Here is a 23,238-nt window from a genome sequence, read left to right on the forward strand (position 1 = left end):
CTCGAATAATGACTTTTTTCTCATTAAAAGGAAAAACGCGGGTATCCCAATCCCACCCGCCCATGCCGTGCGCAACGAGGAATGAAAAATAAAAACCCGAAAAAGAGCAAGTAGTATCCTTCTTTTACGGACAAAACTGGAGAAAAATGAGGGTGGAGAAAGCGATATTTTAGAATTGGAGGAAATAACGAGAACCCCCCGCGATTGTGGAAATGAGGCGGAAAAATGGTGGAAAAGCAGGTTCGAAAAAGACTTAGGTATCCCATAGAATAAACAAAACCATTAAAGCGTGATAAACGACGGGAGCCAAAAAAAAGAGAGACCGAGATCCCAGCATCTACAGGTGAAGTAGAAAAGAAGGAGAAAAAGGAGAAAAAGGAGAGGCATCATATCGTAATGCATGTTGAGACTTCTTTCATAATCACTGCTGCAAAGGGGGAAAAGGAATAAATAATAAATCGAAACCAAAAGAACAGATCTCCAGCCACACTTTCCCGCCATCCGTCGAAACTGCCCGTATGCAGCCCCGTTTTATCTACTGAAAGATGACTGACCCGTACCGTACAAAGTACACCTTATTAAACCCCACCGATGGAACCGAACTTAGATGACATATGAAAAATAGGCGAAGAAATATCGGGGATAGAGAGAGATATCCAATAGCAGGGCCTGGGGAGAAAATTAGGAAACGAAGAGGTAAGGATAGAAAAGCGATAAAGGCCCCAAAAGAACTTCAGCACTTTACAAAAAGAGATGACGCCCTAAGACGGCATCGATTGAGCAGGCCCTATGGGCGGCATGGGCGGCATGGGTTGCATAGACCGCATAGGTTGCATAGGTTGCATAGAAGATATGGTATCAATTTCCTCTTCGTCTTCCTCTCCTGCCTCGCACTTTGTTGTCGACTCGGCATACTTCTTCTCCCATGCGGCTATCCAGAGTTGAGCATTGGCTTCGGCCTCGTCAGCCCCGAAGCCCATTTTTTTGGCCTTGGCTCGGAACTTGCTAAGTTTAACCATGCGTCGAACCTTCTCCTTGTTGTTGAGACGGTACTTGCGGGCAGCTTGTCGATGTCTGGATTCGAAGCTCTCCTTGTTGCTCTGAGCTGGATCCGCCGTACCTTCAAATTAGCACGAAATCAATCCCACATTCTCATCCACACAATAACTCATTCCCCCGGTAGCCGATGATAGATTATAAATAAACGATGAATAGAAAAAAAGCAAGGAAAAAGGAACAAAAAAAAAGGGAAAAACCGGGGAAACAAAAAATAATACATACCGTATTTGTTTTTCCAAGCTTCGTAATGAGCGCTGAGATAATTGAAACTCTCCCGACCGCTCTCACGAGGGGCCTTCTTAACGGGGGTAGTCTCAGTCTCCTTTGTTTCGGGGGGGTCGGAGCAGAACGCGAACTGTTCTTCCAGAGCCTTGTAAGCGTAATCTTGAAAACGTTCCTTGTACAGTGACAGGTGGTCCCTAATGCCGCGCTCGCAGGTGAACAACTTGGTGCATTCGGCGACAGGACATGGATAACTCTTCGGACGGATCTTGGGGGGAACAGGACTGGAGGGTGAAAATGGCATTATGTACATGCGCGGGTGGTGGACGGTTGTTGAGTGGAAGGTGCGCCCTTAATCATTTCTGGTCGGGCGAGTATGAGTTCCCCGGCTGCAAGGTAAAGTTGTTCTAGGGCAAAGGGTCGGAAACGTTGCCTGGGGCAAGAAAATACGGTTGTGGGTTGGTGGGCTGGTGGGCGGGTCAAGGTTACCCGGTCTGGGGGGGGTGGGCGGAGTGGATGGGGGATAAACCTGAACTCAATTTTGTCTCGAAAGGCGGAGCCTCAGCCGTGGTAAGCATATCACTCCACGTTTTTTTCTTCTTTTCCTGCAATCACCCTGCGAGTAAAAAAGCATGATAATATTATGATGCCTTGATTAGAACTGATATTTCCTTTTTGAAAATTTCCTACTCGCTTTATGGTCTCCCTCCTGTTTTTTCTTTCTTCTCTTTGTCGTGATTCCCTTTTATGACACGCTCCTACGAGTACGGTATTGTATCTTGGCTTGATTTTCTATTCTGAAGCTATACTTTTTCAGGTTTCGCGATCCGGTCTTTTAATTCCCCCTCTCCGCGGCGGGTGACAACAGGAACGACCAAAAAACTTTCAGAAATCACCGGGAAGGTGCGAAAGCCATGCCTTGAAATGTCTTGTGTCCCTTGGTCATGACCACCCAGCGGTCACAGTCTCACAATTCATTATGAAAAAATATGATTGAGGAAGGACCTTTTGATGGATAGAGGTGTTTGCGGATGCCTACGTCTTGCCAGCTCAGTGGTCAATGATAATTTCGACTTGTCTCTCCAGCCGAAAGGGAGTGGGAGCACAATCTGTCCAGCATCGACCCCTCATTTTGCGTGTCTTCTCGAATGGGGCCAACCAGGTAAATGACGGAATGGAGTTATTCATATTCCATGCTGTGAGTACTTGGGTGTGTGATACGAAGCATTAGTCGAGCAAGTGTCTACTACAGTACATACCACCCTCCAATCCTCGCAGGTTATCCCTAATATGAACAAATTGAAGTAACCAAAAAGACCAGATCAGAAGAACCACCCCAATGCATGAAAGAACAAGAGATGACATGGAGCAAAATCAGCGACCCGCAAGCCAACAAAAATACAAGCAGAAATGTAAAATGTGTAAAAAAAAAAACGCCGATTTCGCACATAAGCCCCTCATCTATCGTGTCACCATAAACTGTGGGCCGTGATGGCCTTGCGTGGAACCCATAAACTCACTACACCAGAGTCAATTTTGACTTGACCACTCCACCCGAAAAATTCCTCATGGCTCGGGATTTGGGTTTCGGGACTTGTAATCTTCGGAAAGCCTCTTCAACGTGTCGCGGTTCAATAGGCGTCCTTCCCTCCTCAGCATGAAACAAGAACTTCTCCCGTTTCCTCTTTTTACTCTTCTCTCGACTCTCCAATAAAACCTGGTCCTCTAATTCCTTTACCTTTAGCGCTTCCTCAGTGAGAGTCTGCACAATCTCGAATGTCAGGAAACCCAGAATGTCGACAATATCGTCATTGGGCTTTGCATCTGTAACAGTTCCGAACCCAGCCCATTCCCGAAACCTCTTCCCTTTGCGGAATGTGAAGGAAGCTTGGCGACATTCCGACCAATGTACGTATTCGTCCCTAGTCATACCTCTCGTACGTTCATCCGCATTCTTGAGGCGCTGTAGTGTGGCCGCGTTGGCCTCTACCTCGTCTTCGTCCTCATCTTCTTCGCGTTCAGGGACTTGCTCCGAGAAAAAACTAGCCACCTCCCATGGGAGTCCGATCTTTGCCTTCTTCTGCCTCATCTGAACCGGCCCAGTCCCGCCCGCAATGCCTGCAGCCGCGTCGTCGAGAAGGTCGGCAGGATCGGGCGCACCAGCTCCCCCAGATGGATCGTTATCTTTGGCGGTTTTCCTAACATCTTTCCAGGATAAATAAGTTCGTAGGCGAGAAACCTTCGCTTTGTCATGACGGATGAGGAAGATGAGGTCATCGGTCGAAATGGAGCGAGACCCGCGACGTGACGCAAGATTGGTGCATTGTTGCAACTATCACGAGTTAGAATCTCCAGGCAGAAAGTGGATTCTGGAGATGGTACCATCTCGATAACCTGGCCCCGCACAATCTCTTCGATGATTCCTGTGGTTTCTGCAGATGGTTCGCCGGTTTCGCCCGAAACGAACATCATCTACGCTTGTAAGCCTCTCGACAAAGACCGGGTATAGTGCATTAGATTGGAAAGAAGCATAGTACTTGCTGAATTTCAACACGATATTTGAATTTGTCGTTCGACATGATGGGCGAACGCTGGGTTGTATTGTTCTGATGGGACACAGTTGTGGTAAATTTATGAGTGCCACCCTTGTACTAGGAGCCACCTAAACAAGGGTTGCAGAGGACGAAGGTAGGGTAATCCTCCACAACAGCTCCTTCGCCTAAAAATAGCTACAGCTAGTGCAATAGAAACCTCGCTACTATCATAATTATATATAAAAACCACTACCGTACCGGTAGTAGGTTCCCAGTTTTGTCCTGTGTAATGTTCCGTGCTGGTACGGTGTAATGTGCTTAGTGTAATGTTTCGCCAGTATTCAGTGAAATGTTTTCGCTCATTCAATCCTTTTGTATATGGTTCCACTTGCGATAAGCCAACAAAAAAGACTACAATGTAGCCAGGAGGTCTATCTACAATGCCTTTCTCTTAGAAAATCATTATTGTGATTATTTGGAGTGCTATAAGCTTTTGAGGGTCTGTCATTTTCAGTCTAAGGCCAGATGAGCCCTGGAAGCCAGATTGACTACTTGCATACACTGAGTCAATACAGTCAAGTTTATTGTATTTGAGAGTCTGGATAGTATTGAGGAATCAGAACTGCTATCATATGAATCATTAGGTTAGGAAGCAAGAAAAGCCTGCCGATCGCGAACCACCCCCCCTCAGGGTACTGGTCCAGAGTCGAAATCTGCCACCTCTCCCTCCCAGTTCCAGTATGGCCAGGAATCCCAAAGTATCCTGCCCTACCTGATGGAGAATTCAACAACAACCCTACCTTGAGCTGAAATTGAACTCCTGACCACCCACTAAATGCATGGGAGGTCAATTTGTTCTTGACATATTAACCACTGCACCAGCTAGGTATTTCACAATGTCACTGTAGAAACAAATACTTATCCTACCAGTGCCAGTGCGCTCTACCCTACTAACTGGAATGAGCACCATTAATATATGAAGGGCCTGTTTGGCAAAAATGGAACCATTCCATTTGGCGACCATTTCCCATACAAAATGTGCATTTCGAAACGGAAGGAAAAGGAACGACAAGCATTTTTGTATGAGAAACGGTCACCGAACGGAACGGTTCCATCTTTGCCAAATAGGGCCGAAGCATTATTGATATATGACAGCAGGTTTTTTGAGGTTTGCTCTTGGCCCCACTTCCTATCCCTGGAGTTCCCTGTTCCGTCGAGCTTCTGATATATATAGAAAAGCTCTTGTCATCTGGCGAGATACTAACTCGAATAATGGCGTGTTTTACATTCCGTATTTGCCTGATTGGGATTAATTTATGTTTTTTTTTTTGCCAGCGCTCTCATAGGGCATCATAACTTGAGAAATAAGTCAGTTGTCTGAGGAGGAAAAAATAAATATCCCCTTTTAATATCTGGAAGGCGTCCGCTTCCGGAAAGCGAGAAAGAAAGGGTACTTTAGTCTACCGTTGAGTTGTAGACAGATTGCAGAGGCCTATCAGATGAACACCTCTCTCTCCGAGAACCGGCACGTGGGCTTTTTTTTCTTTTTCGCCGGGATGAGAAAAGCGCGTTTGAAGTGTTGTAACCAAATATAAAAATATAAATTCTAGTACGATACCGGTTTCATACATGAGTTCAGATATACGACACAGACAGCGTATTAATATCAGCTTCTACCTATAAGGCAAAATCGTCCGTTTGGGGAATTTTTGGGCTATGGTACATCCCCATCCAGGCTATGATAGCTTTTTTGTGGAAATCTTGCGGTATAGTATAAGTTACCGGGACGCTGGAGCCTGGGTCCCCGGGAGATCCGACCCAGCAGAGGTCTGTGCCGTAGTTGCCGGGCCGTGCTCCTGGTGCTGTATGAAAGTAATTTGTATCATATACCCCCTTGTGATCTATCAATCCACGTCTGAGAGATGGAAAGGCGTGTAGTCTCTTTTTATCACAGCCGCCCTTGAAGTACCGGTATTTAAGGCTACTGATTCCACAGAGAGCCGATTACTGCGGATTCCCACCCACGTTTAGCCGGGATCAAGCAGGAACCTGGATATCCTGATAGGCTGTTCCTTTAACTCCAAGTTTTCTAACCCCCTTTAGCCTAAATTCTAAGTGATACATGGTAGATCACTCGGCATCGGTCTCGGCCGCAATTGTTAATCGAGGTTTTCCTTTGAGCTCTCAAAATCCGATGCCCTTCTTACCTCGTTCGGACAAGGCTCCGGTGAGAACTAGTGGGTGTTTTTTTGGTTCCTTCCCTTTTTTGTTCTCTTCAGTGTTTCTTGTGTCCTCAGTTAGTGTTTCGTTGATGGGGGTTTAGGAGTTGTTTAGGGGAGGGCTATAGATGGCGAGCGCGGAGGAGTTTTGCCATATCGTGCTCATATTATCACCAATAGTTAGGTCATTTCCTTGCCACTCTCGTGAGATAGGAAGAGGCAGAAATGCATATCCATTTATACTGCAGATCTGGAATATCTGCTCCCACTTATGATATATAAACCATGATCCCTCTGCTTCCGGAACTCGATCCATCTTTAAGCAAAAACCTGTGATCAAACACATAACTCACCGTATATAAGCAGCCCAAATCCGAAGCCCACATCACTATAGTACATCAGGACGAGAAATAATGGGGAAAATCAAGGTTTGCATAAATGGTGTGCCAAATCTATAATGTATATCAGTCATTTCATAGAACTTTAGATGCCGACTGTCCGTGAATCTGCAGGGCACACTCATAGACGGAGGGAAAAAACCTTCCACACCCGTGATAACCTCCGGGGACATGCCTGACAGAATCGGAACCTCGGAACCGAGCAAAGCTAGTCGCAAGCCGAGATATCACCCACCTCTGCAGCATCACTCAAGGGTGCTCTGGGGGATTCTGGGCAAGGCGGAGATAAACCAAATGTGGGAATTCTGCTCCCATTAGGAGCGTTGAAAGGCGTGTCTTGGTTCAACACTATTTATCATTTATGATACCCGCACCTTATATAACACACTTCTATGATAGTGGCGAATGCACTCTCACACTGCAGACACCACGGAAAAAACCCCAAAGCATGCCCGAGCCACTGAGGATCTGCGTCGCCCGCAATGCCGCCCTTTCAAATTATCTAGGAAATGGCGGTGTCACGTCAATTTGACCAGACGGGAAGGTTGCTTATCCTAGGGCTGGGAGTCCAGTACTGTATGTCTGTGAATCGTACTGCGGTACGGTGACACAGTGGGGGGGGACAAAGAACATGAGGGATAGTGAACAACCCTATCAGATCTGATGTTTGCCACAGGATTTTTGGTGTATCGTTCTCTGCCCCCCCACCCCCCCCCTACAACGCGGACAAGAAATGCCCGAAGATTGAGGATATTGTTGTCTGCGAGCACAAATACTCACGGATGATTGGCCATACCGGTGTATTTTTTTTCTTTCTTTTCAAATTCCCGTGTTTAGGTGCTTTTCTTATCTAGGGCGGGTACAGCATGATAGACAAATCACTTGTTAAGGGTCTCCCGCAGATCCGATGATCTTATGTGGTTCCATATTTCGTGGCGTTTTATGGCGTTGGCGTGGGGCCGGGCCGTCGGCCCCACTAATGTTTCTATCTTATGGTTGGTCTCTGTGTCAGTGGGGTTCATGTGCTCTTTGATTGGAGTTTGTCGGTGGAGCTGCCGTGTAACTTGGTGGTTTTGCGATTTCGTTTCTGAGAGGGTTGGTCGGGGACGGGTGAATTTCTTGCCGGTAGTGACTCTAAGGGATCGTACAAGGACTTGGGTATTGGTAATGATAAAGAGACTTCTGGGGCATAATACTGATGTCGTGGATATATCAACTTTAACTGTTTTATGGGGATTAGGAAGTTAATATAGGATCAAAGCACGATTCGTACAGCAGACCCGTATGATACTGTAGCATACCTCTGGTTTCAGGGGCGCCCCAATATCAACCGAGACTCCAGTCCTCCACGCTATCTCCATCGGTAAATTCAGATGGCAGCAAAAACAGCTCCATCCAATCCCAAAACAGGCAACCGAGTGACACCAAAAGTACACGACTCAACCTTGTCCATGATATGATACAAGAACGTTGCCCATGGGCTGGAAGGGGAGGAAGCCATTCATCTCGAAAGTTCAGGTGCTCCGGACTTCTATGAGAAATGGTTGCCGTGCTTGGCAGCCTTAACGGGATGGCAAGGCGAGAACGGAATTGCTGGAATTGACACGGACAAGGGTGCAAATGATTAGTATTATAATATTATAATATAGGATAGGAAAACAGTCTGCTCATAATCCTAATAAAGGAGAAATGAGCGAAAACCAATCCAGTGCTTTCGAAATCCCCACGATTACGGAACTATATTTTTGGTTTCTTTTCTTCATCTCCATGTCGTTTCAATGGCCCAATGGGCGAGTGACAACTCATGAAATGCTGGCCATGCTATCGGGAATTAAACACATAGAATCCCTACGCCCTCCAAACACTACCACAAAGCACTTTCCATTATCCTAAGGGAAGCCACCTATGCCATATATCCCCCCATAAAATACCCCTGACTATTGAGCAACCACCGCCTCCCCATGATCGGACACACATAGCACATTACTTCCCCTAGTATCTGATCGGCTTCTGAGCAGGTAGGTAGGTAGGTAGGTAGGGGCTGGACTTGGGCGGTAGGTGATTAGCGACGGGAAGGGCGATTTGAGGTAGGCCGAGAAAGAAGAGATGTTTTGGGGGCATTCTCTGCTGAGGAGATGAGGGCTCTTGAGAATAGCTTTTTGTATGATAATAATATCATAGATCTTTTTTTATTTTTTATCGAGCCGGGTTTAGAACAGGAACGATGGATGGGGAATTGACCATTTGAACCTATATAGATTCCCCACACAACCTCATGGACACAACAGGGGTTTCTATGCCATGTAAACTCCACCGCACCGTCGGTCTTCATGGTACGGCGGTTAGCCTAAGGGCACCATTATGTGGTTTTTCCTGCCTAAGGAAGTTTGGGTGCGTGTGTGCGAGTGGGCATTGCTTTGAGTGCTTTTAGCATACACTACCTCCCAGCATGCGTACTATTCTGTATAATAATTATATATCATAACTGCTCGTCTCTCCCAACACAGAACAACACGCTTTCCTCCTCATTCCGAGCTGTTTGTCAACTCCGCCCACGACGTGCTATTTCTCTTCAGCTCCCGATAATATCGCCACCACGAGGCAGGCACTATTGCGTCCTGATCCTTGCGCCCTCTCTCACAACGGACCAAGCAGACATATTTTGAAGGTGGACCATAACTTCTCCATCCAGCCAGCGATAAACATTTCTCGCTACCAGCGAACTTTGTCGCCAGACAATATAGGAAGAGCTTGATTAGCTCTCATGTCCAAAAGTACTTGTAGGACTGTAGTAACCATAGTTTGGGTATCAGTAACCAGTCGTGATACCGCACTCAACTCTTTTTCTTTTTTTTCGCACACTTCGGCAAACGGATGCTCGGGTGATATCATAAGTCCGATTTTGATATATTTGTGGCATAGGGCCTCAGGAAATCGCTTTCCTGGCGCTCGAGGTTTAGTTAAGGGGATGTCGGACAATTCCTTTTCCGCTCTGGGGTGAGAGAGTGCTCCGTACCGTACAGTACTCTACGGGGAGCCCTGCCCTTCAGGTTTGGTGTAACCGGGCATCACGGGAAATGGATTAACCACCGATCTCAATACCCCAAGATCAGTAATTTCATTACCACTCAATCCTTCCAGAGTGCCTACCCCGCTTCAATCCATTGAGCTTGAACCCTCCAAGTAACCGTGCAGCAAGCCTCAAGCTGGGGCCAAGCACTGCGCACTGTCACTGAAAGGCATGGCATGATGATAGCCTAATGTCTTGCCCCAAATTGTAAGGACTGTTACAGTACCATCGCCAGCTCAAAAGAGGTAACAGGTGGTACCGGCAGCGGGACAATGACCTCTCCGCGACATCCTCTACTTGTATGCTTCACCGGCGGGAGCTCCAAAAAATACCGAATCCCCCGCGCACGGCATTGAATCAGTCCACAATTCACCACTAAGCTATAGTAGGCTAGTGCACTATCCCCCACCAGTTCGTCTCAGCAACCCCCGTCCACAGTTGGCCGTATCCATCTGCGCAAGCCCCTCCCACTTCCGGGAACCACAATAGAGATCGTCGTATAATCGCGACCTCCTCCCATCCGCAAACTCTCGGGAACAAAGACCTACAGTATGACCCGTCCAATTCTCACCAGTTTTGGGGTCTCCGGTGATTCTTAACTCCTCGACCTGGAATGACGACTCTGACCCCCCCCAAACCTTGGCCCGAGTAATATATAAGGAGATACGTACCCCATCCGTGTGTCGAACATCTGCAATTACAGTATATTCCCGACGTATGAACCCCACCCAACACAGGAACGAGTTAACCTCCACCAAAGAAATCCGGACCTGTCTCTGGAAAACACGACCTGGGCTGAGTCCTCCGTGCACCCAATGGCCTTATCGTACCGCACTGTGCGAGCATCGCACAAACGGCGAGGATGGGAAGAACCTCGGGATGGACCCAACTTCCGGTTGGTGCTGTAATGAGTACGGTAAGGAAAGGAGGAAGGGAGGAAGGAGGAAGGGGAGAAGCTATTGGCGGGTCTCCCCTCCTACAAATCACGCCCTGCCACCATCTTTGGATGTCTTCCGGAGAGGAACTAATTTTCCCTCCATTCGCAATCGGTAAATCCCGCATCGTGGTTATCGCAAAATCAATGATGCTGTATTGTACAGTACAGTACTCGCACGAACCATCAACAATTCCCATACCCTACGAGTAAGTCACCACAATGTCATACTGTAAATATTATGATACCCCACTCCTCACTGTCCACCCAACCGTCCTTGCCAAAACCCTTATAAATCCAGACACATAAATTACCAATAATTTATACTTATGTGCAAGTATATTTGTGATTGTGTTCCCCACCTCGGACTCATTCGGTACCCCACAACCCGGCCCCTAATACCTCACTCCGACATCCACCCCTACTTACACACATTCTTTCCCCCTTTCCACGGCATCATCCCAAATTACTTCAAGTACCGTTACCAAGGCCCTCAGCCAGCACTACAATTTATCTACGGTTCCCATCGGGTCCTGTGCCAGTGCGGACGCGTGGACCATGGCACATCCCATCATATTGCACTCGAGTACCGGGTTTTTGTCTGGGTTCCTTACGTCGTCTTTAATATAACTTTAATCACTAAATTACCATCTTCTACCCTGCTGCGGGCTTGCCGGCTGTTCTACGCGGATTTTCGGTACCGGTAGTCCACTCAACCTAGGGTTGGTCTTATCCAGAAGATTGAAAAGGTATGCTTCGTGTCCCTAAGAGTTATGTGAACACAACTCCGATTCTCGGCTGTAAGGGAAGACTAGTGAGGGCCTGCGAGAACTTAAACATGGTGGTAATTATAAAGGCTTAGCATCGATTTTTTTATCTACTCCTCATGAAATTACAACATTAGTTACAAACACGGCATAAGAGAACCTCTACGCTCTGACTTCAAAAGCGCCTGGGAACTCTCCTAGGTTCTTTATCAGGTTCCACCCTGAAGCCCCCAGCACACTCACGAGCCTTATCAAATCCCCTGCCAGACTCCCCCCTGCATCCGCATCCTTGATTATATCTCCACAGATGGCCATGACCTCCTTTGGCTTCTCGAGGGATATATATCCACCCGCAAGAGTGAGTACGGGTATTCCCCGTCCACTCTGGAAGAAGTTTGCCATCGCATCGCTCCATGGTTGGTCTACGTGAACAAGCACATCTAATGGCTGGACGGGGGCGGGAGCGGGAGTTGAGGATTCAGAGTTCTGACGATGAATGCGCATCACGGCCTGTAGGATACCGTATGCCCATAACACTAAGCCAGCATGGAAGAGCACCAAGGGGAGATAATTGACTACTGTTGGAAAGGTCAGGGCACGCTACCAACAACCGTGGAATTTTCCCAGGGGCTTACCTCTTTTTTCGGCAACACACTTTCTCGCAAGCGTGAAAATTTGCCCGCAATGCCAAACAGCAAGTCGAGCGTCCTCCTGGTCAACCCACCTTTGGAGTACCGGCAATGCTTTCTTGGCCGCACTCGCATCTTCCCGCCCAGCCAACATCAGGATACCCTGTAAGGAACAGAAAAGAGCGAGTGCATTATAATGAACAAATATAGCACTGATATTGTTATCTCTATGCTCAGATATAGGCCCGAGCTCAGCGTGTAACGCCTCTTCACAGTTCTGGAGGATTCTCTGCAGCTCTAACTTTCTTGCTTCGACACTAGGGAATATCGCCTTTACCGTAGTTCTCGGAGGGGTTCGAATTGCGGAGGCATCGCATTCCCTAAACTCATATAAATCTTGCATTTGGCGCTGCTCGAATACAAGTGAGTGCACGACGGCCAAAAGGGCTCCTTTAAGAAGTTGGGAGGAGGAAATCCAGTTCTGGGATAGGACACCTCGACTACAGTCGTGGATAAAACGACCGGCAAACGTGCAGAAGGACTGGTCGAACCTGAGGTTAAGACTTGCGGAGTTGTATCTGAGCTCCTGTTTTGCTAGGGAAAGCCAAGCCTCTGCGGTCGGAGCATTCCAGAGGGTGTCGGATTGAGGTAATGGGAGACTCAGTTCTGAGAATGCAACAAAGTGAGGTATGTGCAGGAGAGCGCTAATCTGGGAATCCCATATCTGGGTACAGTATACGAGCCTAGATGGGCCATGATTAGGATCGTTTTAGTAGCATTTTTCGGACATGGTATCTCTACCTTTTTCGTTGCTCGTTTACACTCCATTTCATCCAGGTACTTTTTACAGAATCTGTCCGCTCGCTCAGAATATCTTCCAATGATCGATAAGTGCAAAATCGAAAGGCTTCAGCCCGCCTAATCATAGCCATTAAGGTCCCCGCGAAGGCTTCGGCCAACTCCATCTTTCGTTTTGCCCCAGCCCAACTCTGGCCTATATAGGTTATAAGGGAGGCTTGATGTCCCTCATAGTCCCGGATCCTACTGTTGTCGGATTCATACTAACGGGTATATATCAGCAATTTTAACCTGGCTGGTTAGAATGGTTTCCCTCACCCATTGCCCTAATGAGCGTCTAACACATTCTAAAATCGCGTAGCCAATCGCCTTGATGGATCGGGCTTCCTCCGATGCCCTCTGTTTCTCCTCATCCCCAGTCAACCCACTACTCCAGATTGCTCCTACCGCCACCATAACCGCGGTAAGTAAAATAAGTGCCGTATTGGGGTTGAAGGTCCCCCGGTGCAACAATGGATACTGAGGGTGGAAATACTTGAAGTAGCATTCAAGTGCGTCTTCCAGGAATTCTATATCTGGTAATGATGCTAAGTCCCGATCCCCCCATTGCTCACGTGAGTGGGCCTTAGTGAACATAACCACAATCTTATCACGGGTTTCACTGGTGATTGCTAATGATGGCAATTCGAGCATTGCGTCTCTCATCGAACGTTGGCTCCGAATAGGAAGTCGTATGTGTTTTCTGGGGAGTTGGGAATTTGGTTGTGCCCGTACGTTAATCATATCGGCATAGGTATCGCTAGATGTTGGGTTACGCCACACAATTGAGGATGCCTCGAAAGCCGCTGAATGGGTACCCAAGGTTTCTTCTGTACTGGATGGCTGGGATGTATCATGCGCCGGAGGCACCGGGGGCCGGGGCTGCTCTGGGATTTTGCCTTTGTCGACAAAGCTCTCACCTAGAATTTGTTTCGGTGGGGTTTGTTGGGATTCTTTCGGCTCCATTTGCTGGGGATTCGGGTCAAGACCTGGCTGTACCGGATTTGGGCAGTCTGCACTCGTCTCAAAATGAGAGGCCACGTTGAATATCATTGGAGGGAAGTTACTATCCTCAAATGAATCCATTTGAAGTGGGTGACTCTCCCGGTCAAATATGTTGAGCAGGAAAACGTCCAAATCTGCTGCACTCATCCCATGGTAGAAGTTGTGCATAGGGGGAGATTCGTTAGATATAAACATATTGCCTGTCCCACCTAGTGCTGGCTCTACATTCGAGGTAGGAAAAAACGTGCTGGATTCTGCACTAGCATCCGTAACATGTGGTGGGCTCTGAGAGCCATCCGGCTGTGGAGGATTTTGGGTCTCTGAGTCCCCTTCACCCTCAGTCACTCCTTCATCGGCCACAACGGCCCTCTTAGTACCCTGGTTGTAGCTTTTATGAACCCTGGACCCTCTGCTTGTATTCCCAACGGAAAATTTGCATTCAATTCCCTTTCGCAAACACCGATCACACGTCTGTTTTCCGGAACACTTTTGTTTCGACGCCGCACAATTCTTGCAGGCCGCGAGGGATCGTGGGGCAATCGCACGCCGTGAAACCATTGTATCGGGCCGAGATGGATCCAGGTGGTTTCTTTCATGCCGAGTCAGAAGATCTCGGCGGGAGAATGATTTCATGCAGGTATGGCATTTGAACGGCCGTTTGTTAAGATCTGAATGATGAGGTCAATTAAGCGACGTTTGCCGGTCCAAGGAGAAAACATACGTGACATTGTGTGCCGTTCCAAGTGCTCCTGACGCGTGAATGTATCTTGGCATATTTCGCAGACATATCCTCCCATCTTGTCTGATCCCAACACAGCCGTTACTAGAGGATCGATCAATTTTTTTGTGGTGCAGTTCGGTGGCTTTCGTGTTCTGGAAGGGGACAACGCTTCTATAGCTAGAGTAAGGTGGAGCGTTAGCCCAACAAGCGACAGGAGAAAAAATGAGACTTGAAGAAATAGGGATTGAACCTTGACAATCTAACCGATCCTCGGTCTGTCGGCACCCTTAATAAGAACTGTTATTTATTTAGGCTTTCTCCTCTTCCCCCCCCGCTTTGTGGGTGCGCAAGACTCGAGAATACTCGTGGAAACCAGCGTCGCGGGCTGAACAGCGATACGGTAGTGTGGAGAACCTTGCAGAGTCTGCTGCTAGGTTTCACCTTGCGCCTATGCGCGCCGAACTGGTCTTGGGCAAGAAGTATCCGAAAACAGGGATTAAAGAAATATGGTAAAAAAATCTGTGCATGTTGCAGCTGAGCGCTGATATACGGCAGAATTCTCGAGTATACCCTCCTATTTCCGGTTACTTCTTGCCCGGGCCACGTACCAGTACCCCAGTCTCCCTCCAGCGCAGTTGGTCGTGGGCACCAGACAAGGGGGTTACTCTTCTGCACAGTACCAGCATCGTTCCTCCTCGACTAGATAACCAAAACGGCTTCTGGCCCCGGCCAACCAGTATGCCGGTATTGTACTGTCTGGTCAGTTTTAACATGGTGATACCGGTACTCAATAGCAGGATTTTACCGGAATCATAATTGCTTTCACCGCTAAGAAAGCTTGTACTTGTACTGTACAGTAATACCTGTAGCCTATGTAAGATAAAATTTTTTTTATCTTCAAGGGGGATAACTGTAGCTTGGCAATCACTCTGTGGTTTATGATGTGATAGTAGTAAATAAGGGGCTTTCGAAGGAAATATGACCTGAGCATCTCGTCCCAGAGTTGTACGAGAGGAATGAAAAAAAGGGGGGGGACAGGATCGTTTGTCATACCGACACGTTACGAGGAAGTCGTGATGTTTTTGGTGACGAATAGCAATAGCTCGGAGCAGGTACTCCAACTTAGGAGGTGACCAAGAATACTCCTGTCGGGCTCATCTGTACCCGAGTATGATACTTGACAGGTTGTTGGCCATGGTGGGTTTCTACGGTAACGATACCGTGGCGGGCTTATTGGGCTCGGGTATCTCACCATTGCAAATCTCTCGCGTTACCTCTTCGGGTACTGTACAATTTATTCGTGAAACCAATCCCGCGATGAGCTCTACTCTTGTATCGCGAGGGACGTCTAGGCTGGAGCCAGGGGACTTTGGCAGGGAAAGTATTGTTCGACTTTGGCCCCGGTAGGGTACGGTATTCAGCGAACACTCCGATAAGAACTGAGTCTCTATTGGACTCCCTACAAATCGATAGAGGGAGGGATAAATACGTCGCCAATTTTCATGGGGACATTAGCCTCGATACCGAACTGCATGATACATTGCAGAACCTGTACAAAGTTACGTGCGGTGTGTCTTTTGAAGACTGGCAGTTATCCGGCTAGCAAACTCCGGGCGAGGACTTGCTGAATCTCTGGACCATAGTTCAATTTCATCTCGACAAGAATATTTGGCTGTAACTCCCAAGCTGCACTCATACGACCGGTAATACTGGTAGGTTAGAGCTGTGAATTGAACTTGGGTCCAAATTTTCATGCCGGGGTGCTCGAGTACTGTACTGGTACTGTACTAGTACCGGTTGAATAAAAAAACTCGCTAAATCCCATCATCGGATATTTTGACAGAAAATCACCGTACTATGCATACAAGCATACTAAACTGCAAGGGGCTTAGCAAGAGTAGATTAACAGGATAACAAATACAGTTAATGAGATGTGAAAGGCCAAGCCTTCGAAAGCTATACTCCATCTGGAAAACACTATTCCTTATCAGGATGAATTGATTCTGATCGGGGAGATCCGAGATATGTCCAAGATGGCGGATTTAACGAGTTTTTACTCTCTCCCGTTGATCGACTCGGCGCACTTTCCAAACCACTTGCATACTTGGCGATTTATGGTATTCGGACACCTTGGATTATCAGTACTTGTCTTGGCACTGAGCGTCCCAATACTTTACATATGGCCAAATAAGGGCCTGGTAATATGCTGATCCCTATTGCGGTAGTTTCTTTAGAAAATAGCCGTTAAGGGGCCTTTCACAGAATACTTGTATAAGCCGAGCACAAGGAGACCCAGGAGAATCAACGTGCCATCACTGAGCCAGACGAATGTCCACCTATTCTGGTTACAAAGATCTCCACTACACTGCGCTCGTACTGTACTAGTACAGTGGTCAGAAGCGCGCAAACAGGGGCTACAGTGCTATACAGTACTACGCCGTTGCCAAAATTGTAGTGGACTTCCATTGACAGTCTTGGGTCACCTACTTGAGTGCTCGGAGAGTCTGATTTTCTGATCGTTTCTGGAGTTCTACAGGATCAAGAAAGGGAAGTGTGTGTTTCTACGGATGTATAGTAGTTTTGGATTGATGTTTTTATATCATTTATCATTGCATTTGTCTAGCTGCACTTGGTAAACCTATCATGTTTGCAGTTATGGCAGGAAGTTGTCCAAATGTATACATTAGCCACTAGCTAATGACACCTATCAGGCATATTAACCTATGGCATTGCAGGGGCAACCCAGCCCGATCCCGCCTACCCCCATAGCACTCGAGTACCGGTATCTTACACTCACACATCCGAAGAGTACCAGCACTCAAGCACTCCCTGCGCATCTCAAAGCAACCCGGGGGGTCGGCGACAATATGAGCCATCCCTAAAAGGGTTCACTGGCACTCACCAAGCGTAGTATGATAATCCTAGATCAATGCAGCTTCTCCCTTGCAACCCATTCTCTACAAAAACAAACCCAATGGAAAAAATCGATTGTGACGGCATGTTGTTACTTTCACTCCCATTCTCTTACTCGGATGTTGGATGGAAAACAGCCATCAATCTATCATTCAAAAGCAGATTCATCCCTTAGCGATAGCAAATCCTCACAACATCCCTGGAGGACGGCCCCGCCAGCATATGAGCTACAAATCGTCTGCTTCTTCTGTACTGTGCTCGCCCGTAAATTCAGATCATCTTCTGTTACGTTGTCCCTGCAGTGGCACCACCACCACACCTTCCGAGCCCTCATCCTAGCAGCAACTAGTCACAAGTGCTAGTAAGTAATGCAATGGATTAACCTTTGCCTAGTGCCTCTTGGGCCTCTGCCCCCTCTTGTTTCTCCATAATAGGCTCACAGGAGCATGGGGCGGGCCGGGCGGACCCAGACCAGAACCTGTGATTGCCACAGCCATAGACACAAGCTCTTGGTCCGAACTGTGCCTTCTCTTCATACCACAGGGAGGCAATGGCTCAGTAGCAACCCCAATAGGAGGCGCTACAACTTGGTATCCTAGATAACCAACTGTTCCAGCAGGGACAACTCTTCGCTGCAGGGAAGCGGCGATTTGACAGCCTTGGAAACTGAGTAAACACTATCTTCAGATGATGGATACGAAGGAACCGGTGGGGGTGGGTGGGGGCCCAAAACACTCCGTGTTAAAGGGGGACACCAAAGCTGGAAATTCTCACACACAGAGTCCGCTTCGACCCGACTGCCTGAGTAGACACTCAGTTGAAGCGTTTTACTGTGCTACGTGCCCCACTTGGCTCATCGAGCAATTCCAGGAGTCAGCAGTCGACTGCCGTTCCACTCCTCCAATGACAAAATCTCTCTAATCTTTTTGCCGCCCTCACCCCGTCTTGGACGGGCAGGACGACTAGGAGCGCGGGAACTTAACCTTTTCCCTCGATCAGCTGGGACTCTGAACAAATGGTCGGACGTGGTGCCCCGGCAGGAAAACGGCCCTTCTTGCTTTTCCCGTAGCACGGCAAGTTACGGCTGACACTGCATCTTATCCTCCCTCTTGGGTTTTATGCTTTCACTAGGAAGGACAGTTCCGTACGCCGCCGAGAGCATCGGAATTTACCACACTCGGCCTGTACTATCGGTACTAGTGCCGTCCGGACTCATCTTGTGCGACGGACCTGGGAGTTGGCATGGTGGGAGTGCTTTTTTTTTTACGGATATCGCACTCGAGTACGGTACTCGCCCAGCCGAAATAAGGCCCGATACCTTCCTACAGTGGGTGACCGGCGAGCCCATAAATCAGTAATGTGAAAGATGCTAAGCGGAGTTATGCAACTAGGTATACCAAAGAAAAGGCTGGCTTTTCCCAAAATTCATCTCAGCTATCCACCTAGATCACTTGATATATCTCTAATCCTGCACTCGAGAACTATCCCCATAAGCAACGGGATGTGAACATTGCGTATAAGTGGAGCTGGAATAGCATCTGGAGCTCCTCTCCTCAAGAGAGCAGCAATCCTAGTGCACGAGCGGCACGAAAATATAGCATACATGTGCAGGCTGCGCTGCCCATGCTCTAATCCTCAACGCACAGTATAGTGCTTGAGGATTAATAATATCTCTCAGAACATACCCAATCCTACCCGTTAATTCGCTCGCCGGTCACTATTCTACTCTAGCGGCCGGGTCTCTGGACACCCCCACAGTACTGATCAGTCTGATCTCTGGGCCAATAAATTCATGTCTTCAAAGCGCCAGGCCGAGTGGCATAATTCCATAATATTATAATATTATCGTAGAAAATAGGTTGTGGCATATGTGGTCAAACAGGCCCTTGTGAGGACTTGTTAAGCGCTTTCCCAGACTAGGATTTTCCAAAAGTATCAAGCATTTCACAAGAAGCTTTAAAGTGCTATCCGATAATGGAAACAGTAACTTCAATGGCGTGATAGGTTATCTGTTAATCAAATTCAATTAATCTTGACCACCAACCTGGATTTACTAAGCTAGGTACAGAAACACCTACTGCTAATACCTTCTATTAGGACTTCACTTAAGATCTTAAGGATTAGTATCTTTTCTAGTAGGTTTTGAGTAATTGTTAGGTAATGTAGCTGTCTATATCAATGACAATTGCTCAACTCTTGGTTCTAATGAAAAAGGGGGTTTGCTATCAGAAAATAATAGAAAATAAGAGTATAATATACTGAGGAAAGTAGATGATACAAGATAATGATAGAATATGTATTACAAGGATTCTGACTACCAACTTACTTGACTAGAATAATATTATAATAGAGCCCTTCCATCTACTCTTGTAAATATTTTAGACTTTATTTACCCTAGTATCATATGGTTTTTTGTCTGATATTGGTTCTAAATTTTGAGCTCAACTATATCAGGAAATTTATCATGTGACTGAAATTTTACTCCTCTTAGAGAATTCTAAATATCCACTCGGTATTATAACTATTAAGGATAGTTTAATTTACTAACATCAGTAGTACAAGTATTACAGTTTGAGATACTCTATGCTATTATGAGAAAGTTTTAGTAACAAAATATATAATTTCCTTTTTAATACTGTTGCCAGATTTAGTAATAAAATGTTCTTCAGTACTAAGTAGTAAAAATAATAATACAATATTATAGGCATGGTCGGAGCACTCGGTCCGGAGTGACTCACAAGCGTTGGAGCTGGAACCGTTGGTCGAGTGGTGACTTAAATTTTAGAATTAGCATGATGCTATAAGTTATTATACCTTTGTGCTCGTAGACTACCGTGCGGTACAGTATCCTGATAGGACCCTACGGGATTCTACGGACTCATGCTTGCTTATCTTGGACAGCTTGAGGATCTCAGACAAATTGTCTGACAGCCGAAACCCCACTACGGTAAGTGATCGGACCGTGTGCTATGTTATCGAAGATTCCGGACTCTTGGAAAGGGGCGGGAAACGCAGATCTTAAGTTATGCCAAAGGAGGCAACTCCGACGACATCGCAAATCGTCCAATTACTTCTTTCTCCAGTACCGTAACCTGCTACAGCGGGGCCCATTCGGCGTTTTTGATGCTGTCCATAAAGCTGATGCATGCCCAAGTGGTTCACATCAGCCTCCGCACCACCAATCTGCTTTCGATGTCTCTTTTAGATTTTTTTTTTTTTCGTTTCTTGCCTTTCCTGAACCCGGGTTTCTCCCGGATGCCCCGACCTAGAACGAAAGCCATACAACGAGACGGCGTACAAGACAGCACCGGATGCTAAATTCCCGGTATCGGTACACCATGTAGTTCTCGCGCTCGTACCAGAAGCGTTTCACTCGGGTAGCTCTCCATAACGAGCATTTATTGGGTACGGTATTCACCAGAAGGGGACATAAATCTCATAACATAAATCCAGGCATAATTAGAAATAATAACCCCATTCTTGGGCACTACACAGTGGTAGGAAGTGCCATTGGTCGCATTGACTGGCCTATAGCTTCTGCTCCTTCGCGACTTAGTCAACCACATTTTGAGGAGGCAGGCGAGCGAGTGATGTGTGCTATTCATATGAGAAAGTGCTTACCCTCATCACGTCCTTTCTCTTCTTTTAAGAACTGTTCAAGCCTCTCGCATGCACTGACGTATGCGTCATGGTTGTAGTTATATTCAGCGAAATGTAAGGCTGCAGTCACATCAGCAGTATGACCTGGAGGATGGGCGGGAGTTCTGGGTACCGGTGCGAAGCTTACCGTTATGCTTTTCTCTGCGTTCTGCGGGGCGAAGACCTAGCATTCGTGTAACATCTTGCACCCTTGTTGCACGTTCGTATCTACATTCCTGGTACAATTTAAGCCTATCTACGACGTCCTCCTTCTTCGTTCCTAGGGGAAGAACAGCGGCCAGGGCTACACCATCTTCGATTGCCTGTGCGCCTCCTTGTCCTTGATCTACCGTGCCATCGTTAAACCATTTCGATTATCTGTGGCACGGCCGGAACTCACATGGCAAGAGAGGATGAGCAGCATCGCCCATTAGCGCTACATTTCCCTTCACCCATGTGGGAAGTGCCGGCAGATCCAGAAGCTGCCAGAGCTTAATTTCGTTTACGGGCACCTTTGAAAGCAATGCAATTATAGGTGGACAGAAGTCTTTGAACACGTCCAGCATTTCCGCTTTATTTGCATCCTGACTCCAATCTTTCCCCCCCGGTCAGCGTGAAAAACCGAGGGGGGACATCGACGGAAACTCAAGGGGGAAAAAAAATACCTTCCTTATGAGAGCCGTTTCTAGTATCAGTGTAGCAGCACACGATGTTGAGGAGGAGATTATATCGACAGGGGTATATGACTACCCTCTTGTCGTCCGCCATCCATACTTGCAGCTTTCCCGTATTAGCTGCGAACTGTGCTGTCGTAGGATCCGCGAGGATTTCGCTGACGGGGAGTAGGAAACGGAAGGCGGAATGCCCACTAGGGAGTGCTGGACTATCTTCCCCGACGACTGCGGAGCGAAGAGTGGACTTTGCTACGGCGTCAGTCCTTTTCAACCAATTCTACAAAGAAGCTTACATGGACACCGTCGGCACCGATTATGACGTCCCCGCTATGCCTCTCCCCACTCTCCAGGATAAGTGTATTCTCTTCGAAATCAACACCCACAACCCGGCTGCTGGTAGCAATGGTTGCTGGGACTCCTCTCCCTTCATTCGCTATCGCTATTTCCTTCAATGCCGAATGCAGATCGGCTCGGTGCATCGAATGCGATGGCTGTTACATTTCTTAGCATAACCCTCATGGATTTTATGTGATAGGAGAATGAACATGACGGTATCTATCTGCTATCCCAGAAGCATCTTTCTCAAACACTAGTGATCCATCCGGTCTATACTCTGATATCCACTCCGTTTCTACGCCGCCTTTCATCTCGGGAACAAGGCCAAGCCTCCGTACAAGACAGTTCGCGTTCGGCGCTAAGTGAATTGCCGCCCCAAGCTCGTTCGCAAATCGAGATTGTTCAAAAATCTATCTTTGAGTAAGTTTATATTCACTATAGGGGTGACTGCGGATGCCGGTGGTTAGGGGGGGGGTCACTGTAACGCTATGGCCAGCTTGACGGAGCGCAATTGCGGCTGTCAGCCCACCGATACCGGCGCCGCTGATGAGGATTCGAAGAGGCCTTATTTCCGAATTGGACATGATTCTAGCTTCGCCGCGTTTCGTTCCTTGAGTAGAGTACTTTCGGAGAATTATTAACCAGCGACTCTTTTCCAAAAATTGCCCTTATCAAATTATTTGGGGGGGGAGCTCACGAGCAATCTTCCGATTTGGCCAGGAATCCATACGGAGCGCCGGCGCCATATAAAGGCTCTAGTTGGGTCTGGCTTGGAGATGGTACGAGTGCTCGTACTCGTACCGGGCGTCGTGGTGCCTAGCACCAGCCTACGAGTAGATCTCTTCCAGCTTCGCCCCGCGGAAGGAAGTTTTTTTCCATAAATTGCTTTTTTGGAAAACTAATTTTTCCGAGTGCCCTGCATTGGTCATAGTGCCAATGCCAGTGTTCCCCACCGCGGGAACAAATTGGCGACTCGAGTAGTTGAGTGGGGCCGATACTATACACCACCCGCTATCACTCGCCTAAGAAGCTTGACTACTACAGATACCAAGTCAGACTCGACTCCCAACGGGAAATACGGTGCTCTCATCTCCATAACTATCACAAACGACATTGGAAAAATTCGCGATATCCCACTTATAAAAAGCACTTGACCACCCCTTTGCGTGCACGATTTCATAAATCCATCCCCCGCATAGAACCAAGCTCTACCCCCCTCCCCGCTCAGGCAACTCTCGGACTTGTTCATACTACTTGTACACTTCTAGCACAGCGGAACAC

General features: G+C 47.4%; 3 protein-coding genes; all 3 read right to left on the reverse strand.

Moving 5' to 3' along the window:
* Nucleotides 1-2,800: 2,800 nt before the first annotated feature.
* On the reverse strand, nucleotides 2,801-3,860 carry GSTUM_00002941001 (uncharacterized protein; the record flags this gene model as incomplete). The annotated part of the gene is made up of 3 exons (XM_002836504.1): nucleotides 2,801-3,613; nucleotides 3,664-3,753; nucleotides 3,819-3,860. The coding sequence occupies 3 exons, from the start codon at nucleotides 3,858-3,860 to the stop codon at nucleotides 2,801-2,803; spliced, it is 945 nt and encodes a 314-aa protein (XP_002836550.1).
* Nucleotides 3,861-14,876: 11,016 nt separating this feature from the next.
* Nucleotides 14,877-15,446, reverse strand: GSTUM_00002942001 (uncharacterized protein; the record flags this gene model as incomplete). XM_002836505.2 has 2 exons in its annotated part: nucleotides 14,877-15,151; nucleotides 15,201-15,446. 2 exons carry the CDS (start codon nucleotides 15,444-15,446, stop codon nucleotides 15,095-15,097), a joined length of 303 nt encoding a protein of 100 aa, XP_002836551.1. The 3' UTR covers nucleotides 14,877-15,094.
* Nucleotides 15,447-21,039: 5,593 nt separating this feature from the next.
* Nucleotides 21,040-22,733, reverse strand: GSTUM_00002943001 (uncharacterized protein; the record flags this gene model as incomplete). XM_002836506.2 has 7 exons in its annotated part: nucleotides 22,655-22,733; nucleotides 22,443-22,580; nucleotides 22,167-22,367; nucleotides 21,915-22,112; nucleotides 21,613-21,865; nucleotides 21,348-21,542; nucleotides 21,040-21,293 (listed from the first exon to the last, which is right to left on the reverse strand). Exons 2-7 carry the CDS (start codon nucleotides 22,539-22,541, stop codon nucleotides 21,040-21,042), a joined length of 1,200 nt encoding a protein of 399 aa, XP_002836552.1. The 5' UTR covers nucleotides 22,542-22,580; nucleotides 22,655-22,733.
* Nucleotides 22,734-23,238: the final 505 nt, after the last annotated feature.

The sequence above is a fragment of the Tuber melanosporum genome (genome assembly GCF_000151645.1).
Source record: "Tuber melanosporum whole genome shotgun sequence assembly, scaffold_149, strain Mel28".
In the NCBI taxonomy this organism is placed as follows: Eukaryota; Fungi; Ascomycota; class Pezizomycetes; order Pezizales; family Tuberaceae; genus Tuber; species Tuber melanosporum.